This window comes from Pseudophryne corroboree, chromosome 1, assembly GCF_028390025.1.
Source record: "Pseudophryne corroboree isolate aPseCor3 chromosome 1, aPseCor3.hap2, whole genome shotgun sequence".
Lineage (NCBI taxonomy): Eukaryota > Metazoa > Chordata > Amphibia > Anura > Myobatrachidae > Pseudophryne > Pseudophryne corroboree.
In genome coordinates this window covers 956,188,275-956,208,063 of record NC_086444.1, presented here as the reverse complement: position 1 = coordinate 956,208,063, position 19,789 = coordinate 956,188,275, and the positions used below count along the sequence as shown (strand labels likewise).

At 46.3% G+C, this 19,789-nt stretch overlaps 1 protein-coding gene across 1 annotated transcript in view; it reads left to right on the top strand.

The window, feature by feature from the left end:
- Positions 1–3,340: 3,340 nt before the first annotated feature.
- The window catches only part of TMA16 (translation machinery associated 16 homolog), a 295,640-nt gene continuing 279,191 nt past the window's right edge, over positions 3,341–19,789 (top strand). The window contains exon 1 of the mRNA XM_063920440.1: positions 3,341–3,596. Within this exon, the coding sequence (XP_063776510.1) occupies positions 3,594–3,596 (3 nt within the window). The 5' untranslated portion in view covers positions 3,341–3,593. The remainder of the gene's footprint in view (positions 3,597–19,789) is intronic.

Sequence of the window (19,789 nt, the reverse complement as noted above, 5' to 3'; positions counted from 1 at the left end):
GGCTAGCTTCGCTTGCCGCAAGTTATATACAGTGCATCTGGAAAGTATTCACAAAGATTCACTTTTTCCACATATTGTTAAGTTACAGCCTTATTCCAAAATGGAATAAATTCATTTTTTCCCTCAAAAATCCACACACAATACCCCATAATGACAATGTGATTTTTTTTTTAGATTTTTGCTTATTTATTAAAAATAAAAAACTAAGAAATCACATGTACATAAGTATTCACAGCCTTTGCCATGAAGCTCAAAATTGAGCTAAGGTGCATCCTGTTTCCACTGATCATACTTCAGATGTTCCTACAGCTTAATTGGAGTCCACCTGTGGTAAATTCAGTTGATTGGACATGATTTGGAAAGGCACACACCTGTCTATATAAGGTCTCACACTTGACAGTGCATGTCTGAGCACAAACCAAGCATGAAGTCAAAGGAGTTGTCTGTAGACCTCCGAAACAGGATTGTCTCGAGGCACAAATCTGAGGAAGGGTACAGAAAAATAACTTCTGCTTTGAAGGTCCCAATGAGCACAGTGGCCTCCATCATCCATAAATGGATGAAGTTCAGAACCACTAGGACTCTTCCTAGAGCTGGCCAGCCGTCTAAACTGAGTGATCGGGGGGAAAGGGCCCTTGTCAGGGAGGTGACCAAGAACCCGATGGTCACTCTGTCAGAGCTACAGCATTCCTCTGTGGAGAGAGGAGAACCTACCAGAAAGACAACCATCTCAGCAGCAATCCACCAATCAGGCCTGTATGGTAGAGTAGCCAGACGGAAGCCACTCCTTAGTAAAAAGCACATGGCAGCCAACCTGGAGTTTGCCAAAATGCACCTGAAGGACTCTCAGACCATGAGAAACAAAATTCTCAGGTCTGATGAGACACAGATTGAACTCTTTGGCGTGAATGCCAGGCATCGTGTTTGGAGGAAACCAGGCACCGCTCATCATCAGGCCAATACCATCCCTACAGTGAAGCATGGTGGTGGCAGCATCATGCTGTGGAGATGTTTTTCAATGGCAGGAACTGGGAGACTAGTCAGGATAGAGGGAAAGATGAATGCAGTAATGTACAAAGACATCCTGGATGAAAACCTCCTTCAGAGTGCTCTTGACCTCAGACTGGGGCGACGGTTCATCTTTCAGCAGGACAACGACCCTAAGCACACAGCCAAAATATCAAAGGAGTTGCTTCAGGACAACTCTGTGAATGTCCTTGAGTGGCCCATCCAGAGCCCAGACTTGAATCCGATTGAACATCTCTGGAGAGATCTGAAAATGGCTGTGCACTGACGCTTCCCATCCAACCTGATGGAGCTTTAGAGGTGCTGCAAAGAGGAATGGGCGAAACTGCCCAAAGATAGGTGTGCCAGGCTTGTGGCATCATATTCATAAAGACTTCAGGCTCTAATTGCTGCCAAAGGAGCATCAACAAAGTATTGAGCAAAGGCTGTGAATACTTATATACATGTGATTTCTTAGTTTTTTTTATTTTTAATAAATTAGCAAAAATCTGAAAAAAACTTTTTTCACATTGTCATTATGGGATATTGTGTGTAGAATTTTGAGGGAAAAATGAATTTATTTCAGTTTGGAATAAGGCTGTAACATAACAAAATGTGGAAAAAGTGAAGCACTGTGAATACTTTTCGGATGCACTGCACCTACTCGGTTGGTGGCGTGAACCCACCAACCGAGTGAGAATACGTGGCGGAGGTCAGGATTCCATTCAGCGGTATTTCACCATCTGTTGGGATCTCGGTGTCGATCTCCTGAACGCTGGGATCCCGATAGCTGGTATTTTAACTGCATCCCAGCTGGTTTCTTTAACAGGACAAATGTGGAGGGTCCTCAAGGATGTCTCTCCTTCCAGGCCGACTGCCCGGATATTCCAGATGGTTTCTTAGCGACTGGAGCCCTGGTTGCGATGTACTTGTTGGCCAGGCTGGCAGCCTCCTCAGATGATTCGGGGTCACAATCCACAACCCATTCTTTCACATCTGCTGGGCACAGTGAGAGAAGTTGCTTTTGGATAAGTAAGTCCTTGAATTTGGCATATTCTGTTGCTTTCACCCCCTCAACCCTCTGTGTTATAAGCCTCTGAATTTCTGTTGGTAAGTTTCCAGGGTGAGGTTAAATTGTTTCAGCTGCACTTCCTTAACGGTGTAGTAATTGCCATACAGTTCTTGGGGAAGGTCGTCAAAAGCCTCCAGAAACGCATAAAGGTCACCGTCCTTCTCCAACACAGATAATTGGACGTGCAGAGGATTTTTCCTATCTGGGTTGAGGACTGCTTTCTGGCCGCTGAGCCTGGCTAGCACCAGCTGGAATAGGTGCTCAGTCTACCGTTCCTCCCTGGCAGCTTCTTGGTCTTGCCCTATGCTCGGCAGCTTCCCTATCAGCAGTCACTTTGTAGTGCAGCATTAGCTGCATCGGTCCACTTCCTTCCTGTGTGATACATACAAATCAGGTAGTCATAGTAGGTGCCCAACGGCCATTTCACTAGATTAGTTTTCATCAGGGGCCTTGCTGATAGTGTATACCAGCCGATATGTATAGCCTAAAGGGCGCCAAATAAACTTACAATCAGTAATGAAAAACGCTGATTAAACTCTTGCTGAGTCTGCTGGGAGCTCATAGTGTAGGTCACCGGGCTTACAGCTGAGTGGGTGAGACTGGTCGCTCTAAGCACTTGACAGGCAGCACCATCACCTAACAATCAGCTAAACACAAACCAACATGTGAATTTGACTACTGAGTAGGAATGTCATCAGTGGGTTATCCATCAATGGTACCATTGCTGGATAACATTGATGGTATAAAACCATCTAGATAGGGAACCATCGATAGTTTCACCCAATGATCGTCACCCTACTTTACTAAAGAATGGGCTGCGAGAATTAGTGACTGGGGGCAGGACGTCATTGGTGTCAGGGAACAGAGCTATGTTCCATGTCCAGAGTGTAAAAAAAACAAAACTATCTGGTTGGTCATTAGCATCGATGGTGGGAAACCATTTGGTTCACCCCCATTGAAGGCAAAAGTTTTCAACATTTGCCATAGACCATCGATGATTTTGAATCATCGAGCGATAGCCATTCCTAGCGCGCCATTTATCATTGGTAACAAGTGTTAACAAGAATATCACTTGTTAAATCCCAGTAAATTCCTGTAGTTTTACATTTTTCTTAAAAGTTATTAAAGAGATGCGGCTAAAATGGTACACTGACTGAACAGCCATCAGCGCATCCACAAGAAAGTCTTGAACTGAATGTTTAAGACGTGCATAATACAACCTTTCACGTACAGCACCGTATGTATGATGAGCTGTGTAGCTGCTGCTGCGTGTCTCCGTCAGACCACTTGCTCAATCAATGTTCATAGTGACAGAGGCGGAACTTTGTGTGCGGTGCCTGTATGCGATCGGAGTGTGATTCCTCCTGCACCCTACTCTTCCTGCCATAGAAGATTCACGTGTGTGGTGCCCAGGGAGGCAGAGAGTGAACGGAAAAGGTCCCTTAGCCCACTTGAATTTAGCATCAACCGAGAGTGAACGGTCGGGTGTAGCGAGGAGAACACTGGCGGCATCACCATGGTACGTGTAATATAACTATATTTATGCCCTCTGCCTGCCTTTGCTCCCCTGTCACTGGCTGTGGTACATCAGGCACTGTGTGTGGTGTGGTCAGTACTGCAGACCGGTTATACACGTTTTTGCCATTAAATTTCAAGCCAAATGATTCTGCTTTAGTATATTTACAGCTGATGGCTGCAGAGTGGTAACTATCAGTATGTATCCCTGTATAATGCAGCAATACATAGGGTTCCCTTTAAGGATGAGAACTAGTCCCATTAGTTGTCTCTAAAGGAGTACGATGCTGAAGTTAGCTTCTTAAAGGAGTTATGTTTTTCTGTATTTAACAAACAGAGGTAAGCTTAAGGTGTGTACACATGGTGAGATATTTTTTTACGATTTTGACTATATAGTCAAAATTGCAAAGAATGTTAGTGCAGATCGCAAGGTGAAAGTCACCTTGCGATCCCGATGCTCGGTCCCGCAAGGTCGGTTTCACAAGCCCATATAGACTGTACAGGCAAGTCAATTTTGACTAGTATAAAAGATAGTCAAAATTGACACTTAACCAAAATCATACAAATCCGGTATCGCAAGCACAGTCATCTTTGCTTGCGATACCAACTCGAGTCCCTATCGCATAATAAGAATCAGGGTTTAGCCCGAATCTCACAGTGTGTACACACCTTTTAGCTTATCGCTGTTTTTGCCTGTACCGCCTTTGCTAGCTGTAGATGGCGTTCGATTTTCTCATTGGTGGCAATCAGCAAAAGCCTTTCCGGTATCACCAATATTTTCCAGGCTTTGCTGTGTCCCAGTATGGTGGACGCGGATGAGCAGATGGCCATCGCTCATGCACATTACACAGCAGTGGTAGGCAGCCAGCAACAGAGCGAAGGACACTGCTGAGGAGGACTACATCGCTGGACCTCGGAATCCAGTTATGTTAAATACCAGGGGGCATATTTACTGGTATCACTATAATACTAAATTAAATAAGACGTCAACAGTAAGCATCGGTATTAAATGGCACCCGTAAAGATGTGTTGCAGCCATTTACCATGTTGGGTGGAAGACCCCTATCTGGGAAATTTTCCTTAATTTGCAGTACCTAAGATTGCTGGTGAAAGGAGATTAAGCTGTGCCCATAGTTCACTTACGTGCATGGATCCTGAGCTGGCGGAGCTTTATGGTGTCATGCTAAACTGGTGCATAGGTTAAAGCTGAAGAAATCGATTTCTCTGTAGTGTTAAAGGCCCGTACACACTGGGCGATTTTGAGCTGAAAGCAGCTCGCTTTTGGTGTGTTGAGCTGCTTTCAGCTCAAAGCCGCCCAGTGTGTATGCACTAGCGATGAGCACTGATGCGCACTCCCGCTTCATCGCTGGCGGCTGCCGTTCATCTACTGGTATTACCAGTAGGTGAGCGGCTTTCCATAGCGTCCTGCTATGGAAAGCTGTTCACCCCTGCTGACATCTCTGCGCAGTGGGGAAAAGCGCTCAGTGTGTATGCACCTTAACACTTTACTAAATTACATGAAGAGTGACGGTAGGAATTCACTGGAAAACTGCTGTGTCCTCCGGAGTTGTGCTGCTCACAACTTAGTTATAGTAATACTATAGGTAGAATTCAAATATCGCCCCCGATCTCCCGTCTAAAGTGAGAGGAGAAGGGGGTGATATTCATTTGATGTCCCCTATTGCGCTGATCACGCCCATTAGTGTCGGGTTTGAATCTCGCTCTATGGGAGGAATTCAAAGGTTTGAAAAGTCGGTTGGGTGTCTCTTTTTTTCCTGTCTATTAGATAGGAAAAAACTGACTCCCAACTGACTTTTTAAACATTTGAATCTCCCCCTATATGTCCCTAGGCAGAGAAAAACATGCCTTCTATTGGTGTTGTGTAGTCATTAGAAAAATCAGAAGCCCTGGAATTTTCGTGAATGGCAGTGTACATCTGGGTATCCCTTCTTTTTTTCTGGCTCCTAGTTATATAAGAACACGTCTTGAAATAAAGATAAACACATTTTCTTCACTAGGGACACTTCATTATTTTTTTTCTTTTGATTTGAACACATTTAACATTACATTTAATAATTAGGCAAATTGTAAAGAAAAGTAGCAGGCGTGTGTGTTTGACAATCATATATGCTCAAATGTAGATTTACAATTTGAATAGTATTGTTAAGCGGTGTACAAACGAACAATATATCATTTGCGGATTGGTGGCTGTGTAAACACGATACGTCTGTCTGTGATGTTGTTCAGACACATCACGTCGGCTGATGCTGATATGGCTGTGTGCGTGGGCAGCCCACCGATAGTCTGTACACTGGCTGCAGGGACCGCCGGCACTGATGTCACAGCTGGCTGGGCAAATTCAAGTGCCCACCCAGTTGTGATGTCTGGACAGACATTGAGTGGCCAATCGTAAGTTCTTACCAGAATCGGTTGCATAGTCAGTGGATACAGATTTTAGTGTCTGCCCAGCCTGACTGTTCTTATGGGAAATCTTTCAAACTGGATAGAAAGATGCTGATTGTACATGCGCTGAAAATGGCTGTGTACTCTGGTTAAAATTGCAATGTGTGTGAAGTCACCACTATTTGAAAAACAATTGGATGATACCAACCTGTATTCTGCAGTGATTATAGGAAAATGCAATTATTCCATTTAGAGCCACTGATTTTTAGAGTTGCAAAGGGATATTCACGGTGTAAATGGTATATCTGCCTATGTGGAGAGCAGTGACATGTGGGGTGAGACAGAGCCTTTCCTGTCATACTAACATATAAGCCAGAGTTTTGACTATATAAAGTATATTGCAAATATAAAAAATATTTCTCTTACGAGGATGCTGGGGTCCACATTAGCACTGTGGGGTATAGACGGGTCTCTTGGCAGCCATGGGCACTTCAAGAGTTTAATAGTGTGGGCTGGCTCCTCCCTCTATGTCCCTCAGTTTAGAAAATGTGCCCGGTGGAGCCGATCACAGCTAGGGGAGCTCCTAGGGCTTTTCTAGTTTTATTATTTTTTAAGAGATGTTAGGTACAGTGAGTCGTGGGACTTAGGGGGGGGGGGGGGGGGGGAGTAGGATCCAACCCTAGAGGTTAATTGCTCCTATCTCTGCTGACAGGACACTGAGCTCCTGAGGGTGAGGATCGCAAGCCCCCGAGGCGACCGCTTGCTCCCGCAGCGCTGCTGCCACCACCTAACAGAGCCAGAAGATGCGGTGGTGAGTAACGCTAGTGCCCCGGTAAGCAGGGCGCCGGCGAGAATGGCGGCACAAGGGTGGGAGCGCAGCTCTGAAGCTGCGCTCCAGAGGGCTCAGAGTACACGTTGTGTGGCGCTGTGAGGGACGCCCTGGGCCGGCGCAAAACCCTAACACTGGTCAACTAAGCTAACGGGCTAATCCCACTGTTATCAACAAGCACACCTCAGGCCAGTATAAAATAAATGCGGGAAGACGTGCCATTACAGGGGGCGGGACTTCTCCTCAGAGCGAATCCAGCACTAACCAGCACCATTTTCTCCCTGCAGATCACACTACAAAGACGCGAATAGGGAGCGCTGCCCTCCACTTAACTCCAGCTATCATCTGCGGTACCAGGGTGTTACAGAAAGGGGGGGGAGGGGGGGAGTGTTATTAACTGTTTAATCCATTAAGGTTATTCAGTCAGCGTCAGGCATTTATTATAACAACTGCCAACTGGGGCACTGTGTGTGCTGGCTCCTTATACTCTGTCTCCATGAAGGTACTTTGGGGGAAACTGTGTCTGACATTTTCCTGTGTGTGTGTGTATATATATATCTCACATTACCATGTCTAGGGACTCTGTATCTTGCAGAGTGTGTGTCTTCTCCAGAGGAGTCTATTCCATGTACTCAGGAATGCAATATACTGTCTCAGCCTTCTGAATTTGAACCCCCATGGGTGGCTTCTATTAAGAATGATATCCCAGATTTCATCTAGGATAGCTCATAATGAGACTGAAACACAAGTTTTGAAAAGATCTGTAGAGGTGTTGTCGTATTCTGCTCCCTCTACCTCATCCAAGCTCCCTTATATATATATATATATATATATATATATATATATATATATATATATATATATATATATCCTAAAAAGCGTGCTCTTGCCCAAATAATGCAAGCCGACTGATACAGGAGACGGTGAGGGGGATATACTGGGGGGTGAGGCATCCCTTGCTAAGGGTCTGCAACTCATGATTGAGGCCATTAGGGACAGTTTACATATTTCTGAGAAGATACCTGAGTAGGTTGAGGAGGCTTACTTTACTGACAATAAGAAGTCCTCCATTTCCTTCCCTGCGTCCAAGGAACTAAACGTATTGTTTGAGAAATCCTGGGAAAATCCAGAGAAAAAATTCCAGATCCCTAAAAGGGCTCTCATTGCTTTTCCTTTCCCTGAGGAGGATAGGAAAAGTGGGAAAACCCGCCGGTAGTAGACGCTTCTGTTTCTAGGTTGTCTAAGAAAGTGGTTTTACCTGTCCCTGGGTCCACCGCTTTAAAAGAGCCGGCCGACCGCAAGATTGAGACTACACTAAAATCTTTATACACAGCAAATGGCGTAGCTTTAAGACCCTTTATTGCTTGTGCATGGATTTTCTCTGACGTCCTAGTGGATGCTGGGACTCCGTAAGGACCATGGGGAATAGCGGCTCCGCAGGAGACAGGGCACAAAATAAAAGCTTAAGGATCAGGTGGTGTGCACTGGCTCCTCCCCCTATGACCCTCCTCCAAGCCTCAGTTAGATTTTTGTGCCCGGCCGAGAAGGGTGCAATCTAGGTGGCTCTCCTGAGCTGCTTAGAATAAAAGTTTAGTTTAGGTTTTTTTATTTTCAGTGAGTCCTGCTGGCAACAGGCTCACTGCATCGTGGGACTAAGGGGAGAAGAAACGGACTCACCTGAGTGCAGAGTGGATCGGGTTTCTTAGGCTACTGGACATTAGCTCCAGAGGGACGATCACAGGTTCAGCCTGGATGGGTCACCGGAGCCGCGCCGCCGTCCCCCTTACAGAGCCAGAAGAGACGAAGAGGTCCGGTGAAATCGGCGGCAGAAGACATCCTGTCTTCAGACTAAGGTAGCGCACAGCACCGCAGCTGTGCGCCATTGCTCTCAGCACACTTCACACTCCGGTCACTGAGGGTGCAGGGCGCTGGGGGGGAGCGCCCTGAGACGCAATATAACAGTATATACCTTAGGTGGCAAAAAGAATACATCACATATAGCTCCTGGGCTATATGGATGTATTTTAACCCCTGCCATTTTTACACAAAAAAGCGGGAGATAAGGACGTCGTGAAGGGGCGGAGCCTATCTCCTCAGCACACAAGCGCCATTTTCCCTCACAGCTCCGCTGGAAGGACGGCTCCCTGACTCTCCCCTGCAGTCCTGCTTCAGAATCAGGGTAAAAAAGAGAAGGGGGGGCATTTTTGGCAGCAAATAACGATAATAACAGCAGCTATAAGGGAATAACACTTATATAAGGTTATCCCTGTATATATATATATATATAGCGCTGGGTGTGTGCTGGCAGACTCTCCCTCTGTCTCTCCAAAGGGCTAAGTGGGGTCCTGTCCTCTATCAGAGCATTCCCGGTGTGTGTGCTGTGTGTCGGTACGCGTGTGTCGACATGTATGAGGAGGAAAATGATGTGGAGGCGGAGCAGTTGCCTGTGTTGGTGATGTCACCCCCTAGGGAGTCGACACCTGACTGGATGATTGTATTTAAACAATTAAGTGATAATGTCAGCAATTTGCAAAAAACTGTTGACGACATGAGACAGCCGGCAAATCAATTAGTGCCTGTCCAGGCGTCTCAGACACCGTCAGGGGCGCTAAAACGCCCGTTACCTCAGTGGGTCGACACAGACCCTGACACAGATACTGAGTCTAGTGTCGACGGTGACGAGACAAACGTAATGTCCAGTAGGGCCACACGTTACATGATCACGGCAATGAAAGAGGCATTGAACCTTTCTGACACTACAAGTACCACAAAGAAGGGTATTATGTGGGGTGTGAAAAAACTACCAATAGTTTTTCCTGAGTCAGAGGAAATAAATGAGGTGTGTGATAAAGCGTGGGTTTCCCCCGATAAAAAACAGCTAATTTCTAAAAAATTATTAGCATTATATCCCTTCCCGCCAGAGGTTAGGGCGCGTTGGGAAACACCCCCTAGGGTAGATAAGGCGCTCACACGTTTATCTAAACAAGTAGCGTTACCGTCTCCTGATACGGCCACCCTCAAAGAACCAGCTGATAGAAGGCTGGAAAATATCCTAAAAAGTATATACACACATACTGGTGTTATACTGCGACCAGCAATCGCCTCAGCCTGGATGTGCAGTGCTGGAGTCGCATGGTCGGATTCCCTGACTGAGAATATTGATACCCTGGATAGGGACAATATTTTGTTAACTATAGAACATTTAAAGGATGCATTACTATATATGCGTGATGCACAGAGGGATATTTGCACCCTGGCATCAAGAGTAAGTGCTATGTCCATCTCTGCCAGAAGAGCGTTATGGACGCGACAGTGGTCAGGGGATGCGGATTCCAAACGGCACATGGAAGTATTGCCGTATAAAGGGGAGGAGTTATTTGGGGCTGGTCTATCGGACCTGGTGGCCACGGCAACGGCTGGAAAATCCACCTTTTTACCCCAGGTCACTTCACATCAGCAGAAAAAGACACCGTCTTTTCAAACTCAGTCCTTTCGTTCCCATAAGTACAAGCGAGCAAAAGGCCACTCCTTTCTGCCCCGGGGCAGAGGAAGAGGAAAGACTGCACCATGCAGCCGCTTCCCAGGAGCAGAAGCCCTCCCCTGCTTCTGCCAAGTCTTCAGCATGACGCTGGGGCTTTACAAGCAGACTCCGATATGGTGGGGGCCCGTCTCAAGAATTTCAACGCGCAGTGGGCTCACTCGCAAGTGGATCCCTGGATTCTACAGGTAGTATCGCAGGGGTACAAACTGGAATTCGAGGCGTTTCCCCCTCGTCGGTTCCTGAAGTCTGCTTTACCAAAGTCTCCCTCCGACAGGGAGGCAGTTTTGGAAGCCATTCACAAGCTGTATTCCCAGCAGGTGACAATCAAGGTACCCCTCCTGCAACAAGGAAAGGGGTATTATTCCACGCTGTTTGTGGTACCGAAGCCGGACGGCTCGGTGAGACCAATTTTAAATCTGAAATCCTTGAACACTTACATAAAAAGGTTCAAATTCAAGATGGAGTCACTCAGAGCAGTGATAGCGAACCTGGAAGAAGGGGACTATATGGTGTCTCTGGACATCAAAGATGCTTATCTCCACGTCCCAATATACCCTTCTCACCAAGGGTACCTCAGGTTTGTAGTACAAAACTGTCATTATCAGTTTCAGACGCTGCCGTTTGGATTGTCCACGGCACCTCGGGTCTTTACCAAGGTAATGGCCGAAATGATGATTCTTCTACGAAGAAAAGGCATTTTAATTATCCCTTACTTGGACGATCTCCTGATAAGGGCAAGATCCAGGGAACAGTTAGAAGTCGGAGTAGCACTATCTCAGGTAGTGTTACGTCAGCACGGGTGGATTCTAAATATTCCAAAATCGCAGCTGATTCCAACGACACGTCTACTGTTCCTAGGAATGATTCTGGACACAGTCCAGAAGAAGGTGTTTCTCCCGGAGGAGAAGGCCAGGGAGTTATCCGAGCTTGTCAGGAACCTCCTAAAACCAGGCCAGGTCTCAGTGCATCAGTGCACGAGGGTCCGGGGAAAAATGGTGGCTTCTTACGAAGCGATTCCATTCGGAAGATTCCATGCAAGAACGTTTCAGTGGGATCTACTGGACAAATGGTCCGGATCGCATCTGCAGATGCATCAGCGGATAACCCTGTCGCCAAGGACAAGGGTGTCTCTCCTGTGGTGGCTGCAGAGTGCTCATCTACTAGAGGGCCGCAGATTTGGCATTCAGGATTGGATCCTGGTAACCACGGATGCCAGCCTGAGAGGCTGGGGAGCAGTCACACAGGGAAGGAATTTCCAGGGCTTGTGGTCAAGCATGGAAACATCTCTTCATATAAACATTCTGGAACTAAGGGCCATTTACAATGCCCTAAGTCAAGCAAAACCTCTGCTTCAGGGTCAGGCGGTGTTGATCCAATCGGACAACATCACGTCAGTCGCCCACGTAAACAGACAGGGCGGCACGAGAAGCAGGAGGGCAATGGCAGAAGCTGCAAGGATTCTTCGCTGGGCGGAAAATCATGTGATAGCACTGTCAGCAGTGTTCATTCCGGGAGTGGACAACTGGGAAGCAGACTTCCTCAGCAGACACGACCTTCACCCGGGAGAGTGGGGACTTCACCCAGAAGTCTTCCACCTGATTGTAAACCGTTGGGAAAAACCAAAGGTGGACATGATGGCGTCACGTCTAAACAAAAAACTGGACAGATATTGCGCCAGGTCAAGGGACCCTCAGGCAATAGCAGTGGACGCTCTGGTAACGCCGTGGGCGTACCAGTCAGTGTATGTGTTCCCTCCTCTGCCTCTCATACCAAAAGTACTGAGAATCATAAGAAGGAGAGGAGTAAGAACTATACTCGTGGTTCCGGATTGGCCAAGAAGGACTTGGTACCCGGAACTTCAAGAGATGCTCACGGACGAACCGTGGCCTCTACCTCTAAGAAAGGACCTGCTACTGCAGGGACCTTGTCTGTTCCAAGACTTACCGCGGCTGCGTTTGACGGCATGGCGGTTGAACGCCGGATCCTGAGGGAAAAAGGCATTCCAGAAGAAGTCATCCCTACTCTGGTCAAAGCCAGGAAGGACGTAACCGCAAAACATTATCACCGCATTTGGCGTAAATATGTTGCGTGGTGTGAGGCCAAGAAGGCCCCTACAGAGGAATTTCAACTGGGTCGTTTCCTTCATTTCCTGCAAACAGGACTGTCTATGGACCTAAAATTAGGGTCCATTAAGGTTCAAATTTTGGCCCTGTCGATTTTCTTCCAGAAAGAACTGGCTTCAGTACCTGAAGTTCAGACATTTGTAAAAGGGGTGCTGCACATACAGCCTCCTTTTGTGCCTCCAGTGGCACCTTGGGATCTCAATGTGGTGTTGAGTTTTCTAAAGTCACATTGGTTTGAACCACTTTCCACTGTGGACTTAAAATATCTCACATGGAAGGTGTCGATGCTGTTAGCCTTGGCTTCAGCCAGGCGTGTGTCAGAATTGGCGGCTTTATCATATAAAAGCCCTTACTTAATTTTTCATTCTGACAGGGCGGAATTGAGGACTCGTCCTCAATTTCTACCTAAGGTGGTTTCTGCATTTCACATGAACCAACCTATTGTGGTACCTGCGGCTACCAGGGACTTAGAGGACTCTAAGTTGCTTGACGTTGTCAGGGCCTTGAAAATATATGTTTCCAGGACGGCTGGAGTCAGAAAATCTGACTCGCTGTTTATCCTGTATGCACCCAACAAGCTGGGTGCTCCTGCTTCTAAGCAGACGATTGCTCGTTGGATTTGTAGTACAATTCAGCTTGCACATTCTGTGGCAGGATTGCCACAGCCAAAATCAGTAAAAGCCCATTCCACAAGGAAAGTGGGCTCATCTTGGGCGGCTGCCCGAGGGGTCTCGGCTTTACAACTTTGCCGAGCAGCTACTTGGTCAGGGGCAAACACGTTTGCTAAATTCTACAAATTTGATACCCTGGCTGAGGAGGACCTGGAGTTCTCTCATTCGGTGCTGCAGAGTCATCCGCACTCTCCCGCCCGTTTGGGAGCTTTGGTATAATCCCCATGGTCCTTACGGAGTCCCAGCATCCACTAGGACGTCAGAGAAAATAAGATTTTACTTACCGATAAATCTATTTCTCGTAGTCCGTAGTGGATGCTGGGCGCCCATCCCTAGTGCGGATTGTCTGCAATACTTGTATATAGTTATTGTTACAAAAATTCGGGTTATTATTGTTGTGAGCCATCTTTTCAGAGGCTCCTTTGCGTTTATCATACTGTTAACTGGGTTCAGATCACAAGTTGTACGGTGTGATTGGTGTGGCTGGTATGAGTCTTACCCGGGATTCAATATCCTTCCTTATTATGTACGCTCGTCCGGGCACAGTATCCTAACTGAGGCTTGGAGGAGGATCATAGGGGGAGGAGCCAGTGCACACCACCTGATCCTTAAGCTTTTATTTTGTGCCCTGTCTCCTGCGGAGCCGCTATTCCCCATGGTCCTTACGGAGTCCCAGCATCCACTACGGACTACGAGAAATAGATTTATCGGTAAGTAAAATCTTATTTTTAAAGCCATAATAAAGTGAGGAGTTGGATTCTATGGATAGAAGTGACATTAAATTGTTTTTACGTCACATACAGGATCATGGTGGTAGCCATGAAAGACCTTGGACATCTGAATGCGAGGACTTCTTCCATGGCTGTCTCGGCATGCAGAGGACTCTGGCTGCGCCAATGGTCTGTGGATGCGGAATCCAAGAAGAGTGTGGAGAACCTACCCTTCACAGGTCAGGCTCTGTTTGGGGAAGCGTTAGATGCGTGGATCTCCATGGCAACTGCGGGTAAGTCGACCTTTCTTCCCTCTGCTACACCACCGACTAGGAAATCATATCCTACGTCTGCGATGCAGTCCTATCGGACTACTAAAGTTAAAAAGTCCAAATCCCCCTCCACTTTCTTTAGAGGTGGTCGGGGGAAATCCCGAAAACCTGCACCCGCAGGTTCCCAGGAACAGAAACCTGGTTCTGTTTCCTCAAAGTCCTCGGCATGACGGTTGACATCCCAGCCTGGAGATCGGCCAGATGGGAGCAGTAATAAGAAATTTTAGTCATGTCTGGGCATCCTCATGCCTGGATCACTGGGTACAAGATATTGTTACCCAGGGGTACAGACTGGAGTTTCAAGAACTCCCATCTCACGTATTCTTCAAATCAGGCTTGCCAGCTTCGCTGACGGAAAGTGCTATCCTACAGGAAGCCATTCAAAAATTGCTAAGGTCAAATGTCATTGTTCCAGTTCCACCTGTCCTACAACACAAGTGTTATTACTCAAACCTGTTTGTGGTGCCGAAACCGGACGGTTCGGTAAGACCGATATTAAACCTAAAGTCATTGAACCCCTACTTGAGGGAATTCAAATTCAAGATGGAATCTCTGAGAGCGGTGATCTCAGGTTTGGAGGAGGGGGAATTCATGGTATCCCTGGATATCAAGGATGCGTACCTTCACATCCCAATCTGGCCACCTCACCAGGCTTATCTCAGATTTGCGCTGCTGGACTGTCACCATCAGTTCCAAGCACTGCTGTTTGGCCTCTCTACGGCACCAAGAGTGTTCACCAAGGTAATGGCGGAGATGATGCTACTCCGCAAGCAGGGTGTGAACATAATTCCTTATCTGGACGATCTACTAATAAAAGCATCTTCCAGGGAAAAGCTGTTAGAGTATTGCTCTTTCAACTCAACTGCTCCAGGATCATGGATGGATCCTGAATCTTCCAAAGTCGAATTTGTAGCAGACAAGGAGGCTGTCCTTCCTGGGGATGATCCTCGACACGGAAGTTCAGAAGGTGTTTCTGCCAGAAGAGAAGGCGTTGGTGATACAAGCAATGGTCTGGGATGACTTGAAGCCAACCCAGGTATCGGTTCATTAGTGCATTCGCCTTCTGGGGAAGATGGTAGCCTCCTACGAGGCTCCACAGTACGGAAGATTTCATGCACGGTCTTTTCAACTGTATCTCCTGGACAAATGGTCAGGATCTCACCTTCACATGCACCAGAGGATACATCTGTCACCGAAGGCCAGAATCTCGCTTCTCTGGTGGCTGCAAACCTCTCATCTACTAGAGGGCCGCAGGTTCGGTATTCAGATTTGGATTCTCCTAACCACGGATGCAAGTCTCAGAGGTTGGGGGGCAGTCACCCAAGGGGAAAACTTACAAGGAAGGTGGTCAAATCTGGAATCCATCCTTCCGATAAACATTCTGGAACTTAAGAGCCGTGTACAACGGTCTTCTATAAGCTGCACATCTACTGAAAGATCAGGCCATTCAGGTTCAGTCGGACAATGTAACGACAGAGGCCTACATAAACCGTCAAGGCGTAACGAAGAGCAGAGCTGCAATGTGAGAAATAAAAATCATCCTCTGGGCAGAAAAGCACGTGGTGGCACTGGCAGCAATCTTCATTCCGGGAGTGGACAACTGGGAAGTGGACTTCCTCAGCAGACACGATCTCCATCCGGGAGAGTGGAACCTCCACCCAGAGGTGTTCGGAGAGGTGACAAGTCTTTGGGGCATTCCTCAAATAGACATGATGGCCTAACGCCTCAACAAGAAGCTTCGGAAGTATTGTTCCAGGTCGAGGGATCCACAGGCAGTGGCGGGGGATGCCCTGGTAACTCCGTGGGTGTTCAAGTCAGTGTATGTGTTCCCTCCACTTCCACTCATCCCAAGCATTCTCAAAATAATCAAAAGAACAAGAGTTCAGGTGATCCTCATTGTTCCGGACTTGCCAAGAAGGGCTTGGTACGCGGATCTTCTGGAGTTACTGCTGGAAGATCCGAGGCCTCTTCCTCTTCGAGTGGACCTTCTGCAACAGGGGCCGTTCGTTTATCAAGACTTACCACAGCTACGTTTGACGGCATGGAGTTTGAACGCTAAATCTTTGCTCGGAAGGGCATTCCGAATAAAGTTATTCCTACCCTGATACAGACTAGGAAAGGAGTAACGTCAAAACATTACCATCGGATTTGGAAAAAGTATGTGTCTTGGTGTGAATCCAAGAAGTTTCCTACGGTGGAGTTTCAACTTGGACGGTTTCTCCTCTTCCTACAAGCAGGGGTGGATATGGGCCTGCACCTGGGCTCCATAAAAGTCCAGATTTCGGCCTTGTCCATTTTCTTCCAGAAACATTTGGCTTCCCTCCCTGAGGTTCAGACTTTCTTGAAAGGAGTTCTGCACATCCAACCTCCCTTTGTGCCTCCTATGGCACCTTTGGGATCCTAACGTGGTACTACAGTTCCTGCAATCGGATTGGTTCGAGCCTTTACAGGAGGTTGAGGTCAAGTTTCTTACTTGGAAGACTGTCACACTGTTGGCATTGGCATCTGCTAGACGTGTGTCAGAATTGAGGGCATTGTCCTACGAGAGCCCCTACTTGATTTTCCATGAAGATGGACCTGAGCTCAGGACGTGTCACCAGTTTCTTCCGAAGGTTGTGTCTGCTTTTCATATCAACCAACCTATTGTGGTGCCAGTGGCTACTGACTCCTCAATTACCTCAAAGTCCTTAGATGTTGTACGGGCTTTGAAGATTTATGTGAAGAGAACTTCTTGTCACAGAAAGTCGGATGCTCTGTTTGTCCTTTAAGATCCCAACAAGGTTGGGTGGGCTGCTTCTAAGCAGCCAATTTCTCGCTGGATTAGGTGTACTATCCAGCATGCTTATTCTACGGCAGGATTGCCGTGTCCGAAATCCGTTAAGGCCCACTCTACTTGTAAGTGTGTTCTTCCTGGGCGGCTGCTCGAGGTGTCTCTGCTTTACAGCTTTGCCGAGCAGCTACTTTGTCAGTGTCGAACACGTTTGCTAAGTTTTACAAGTTCGATACTTTGGCCGGAACAGGAAAGATGAGGGGAGATAGGGATTTGTCAGATGACTGTTCAGACAAATTATCACTGTTGTGAAAAACAATAATGTAAGTCTATCAAGAACAGTTTGGTGCCTTCCAGAAGTTTTTAAATATACCTGTAGGTAGTTGTGTGCCTATTGGGATAAAGTTTCAGAAGCAAAGGAAATATTTTGATGTTGAGTTCTCGGTTCATCAAACAATTTCATTCAAATTTGCAAAGCACCCTAGTCATTGATCTAGTGAGGCCGGGGAAAGGAATGTTGATGGGAGCTTTAGTTATGTTGATGGGAGATTGTAATCAAGCAAGGTATCCTTTCTTCTTTCAGAAAATCTTATGAGTGTCAGAAAGGCATTTGTGTGCATTAAATTCACGTGTTTTGTGGCCCGAGCCATGCATACATCAGAGCAAGGTCTTTAGCTATGTAGAGTGCCCCTAATAAGGATGCTTTATGGCTTCTCCTGTACCAAAATTGACAGGAATTTGCCATGACAACTTTTTCTCTCTTGCAAATAACCACAATAGTCTTCTGATTACACTGTAATCCCATAGCACAGAAGTAAATGAATGATAGTCAGGGCTTTGGGAACGCTTAAACATATCCAAATTACATTATTGGTCCTTGTCAAAAGTGAATGTCTCTGACCGCTCAACTGGATGTCACAGAGTAGAATTCTGGCTAGCTGAAAGGGTTAGCATATTCTGCGCAGTTTATTTTTCCTGTTGATATTTGTATACAGGTACTTGTGATGTCTGCTGCCACTTTTATGACTATTTGTAAAAGTAAGAAGAAAATGATATGAGACATGAGCTTTCAGTTGTGAAAGAAAATCATTAATGGTATGTATTCTATAGAACTCCCGGCTGGCAGTTTCCTTCTGGAGGGTTCAGTTGTCAGAAGTAATATTAATCCATATACTCTCTTACAGCTGTTCTTTGAGAAGAAAGTGAGCAGAATGATGAACAGTCTTATTTTTCTGTGCCCCTTCGGCTTTCCTAAGTACTATCTTCCTGCCATTCTGCTGCTCTCCATATAAGACCGCCTGAACTGCATTAGTTAATTGCTCTATGTTCATCATATTCTCAAATAAACTTTAGCTTTAAAGAGCAGGACAAATTAGAAATCTCTTTATAAGCAAATACAATTCCCTGCAGAGCCGGCCCTAACCAATATGATGCCCTAGGCAAGATTTTGGCTGGTGCCCCCTAGCACCACCGCTGGTTCCACCTCTGACCTTGCACCTCTTTCCCAGCACCATCACCCCTCACCCATAGCAGTCCTTAGTTTAGTGTTTGTACCCCCTATATTTTAAATAGGAACAGTTTGCACATTTGGCGCACAGCCCAAAAATGGGTGTGTTTTTGCTGGCAAGGGGCATGGCCACACAATAGTAACCCCAATTCCAATTACGCCACAGTACTGCAACTTTATTCACATTTGATCATGCGATAGTGTCCATAATTCATATTACATCCCACAGTAGTATCACTTTACCTTATAAACGTTACTCCTCACAGTAGAGCCCCTTATTCACATTACATCACACTGAATTGCTCCTTATTCACATTACACCACACCCTATTGCTCTTTATTCACATTAGACGACACAGTAGTGCCTTTTCTATATGCAACGCCACATAGTAGAGCACTTTATACACCTAATGCCACACATTAGTAATGCATTTATACATATAATTCCACACAGTAATGCCCCTTACACATATGAGACACATTATTAATGTCCTTATAAACATAATGTGCCTTACACATTATGACAACCTTTATTAATACCCTTTTACACATAATGTCCCTTACACATATGGCGCACATTATTAATGCCCTTATACACATAATGACACGCATAGTGCCCCCTACACATTTGCTGCACATTATTAGTGCCCCTATACACATAATGACACACATACAGTAGTACCCTTTTACACATATGCTGCACATTATTAATGCCCTTATACACATAATGACACACATAGTATCCCTTACACATATTCCGAACACTACTGCACAACCAACCCACTCACATGCACACAGCACTCACACTGCCACTAACACTGTGACCTCTGCCTCTGCTTGGATACATTTGTGTCCTCATAAATCTTGCCTCAATGCTAACGTCGGGCACCTTTTTTTAATGAAAATGCATCTTATTTGCATTGCTATGTGGCTAGGGTGCACAAGCAGCTTCTGCTGATTAAAATGATATGCAGAATGCCTATATACTGTGTGAGACTGTGGCTGTATCTGCATATGAAATGCTACACACAGAATATAGGCATGCCGCATATCATTTTAATCAGCAGAAGCTGCTGATGCCCCTAGGCATATCAAATGCCCTAGGCAATTGCCTAGTTTGCCTATGCCTATGGCCGGCTCTGATTCCCTGGAAACATGGGAAGTTGTGTAAACATGTATGTCAAGAATAGAGACGGATTGAGTATCCCTTATCCAAATTCCCACATTTTTGGTTCCCCTGCTGTATTGCTAATATTGACATTGGCCCTCATTCCGAGTTGTTAGCTCGCTAGCTGCTTTTAGCAGCATTGC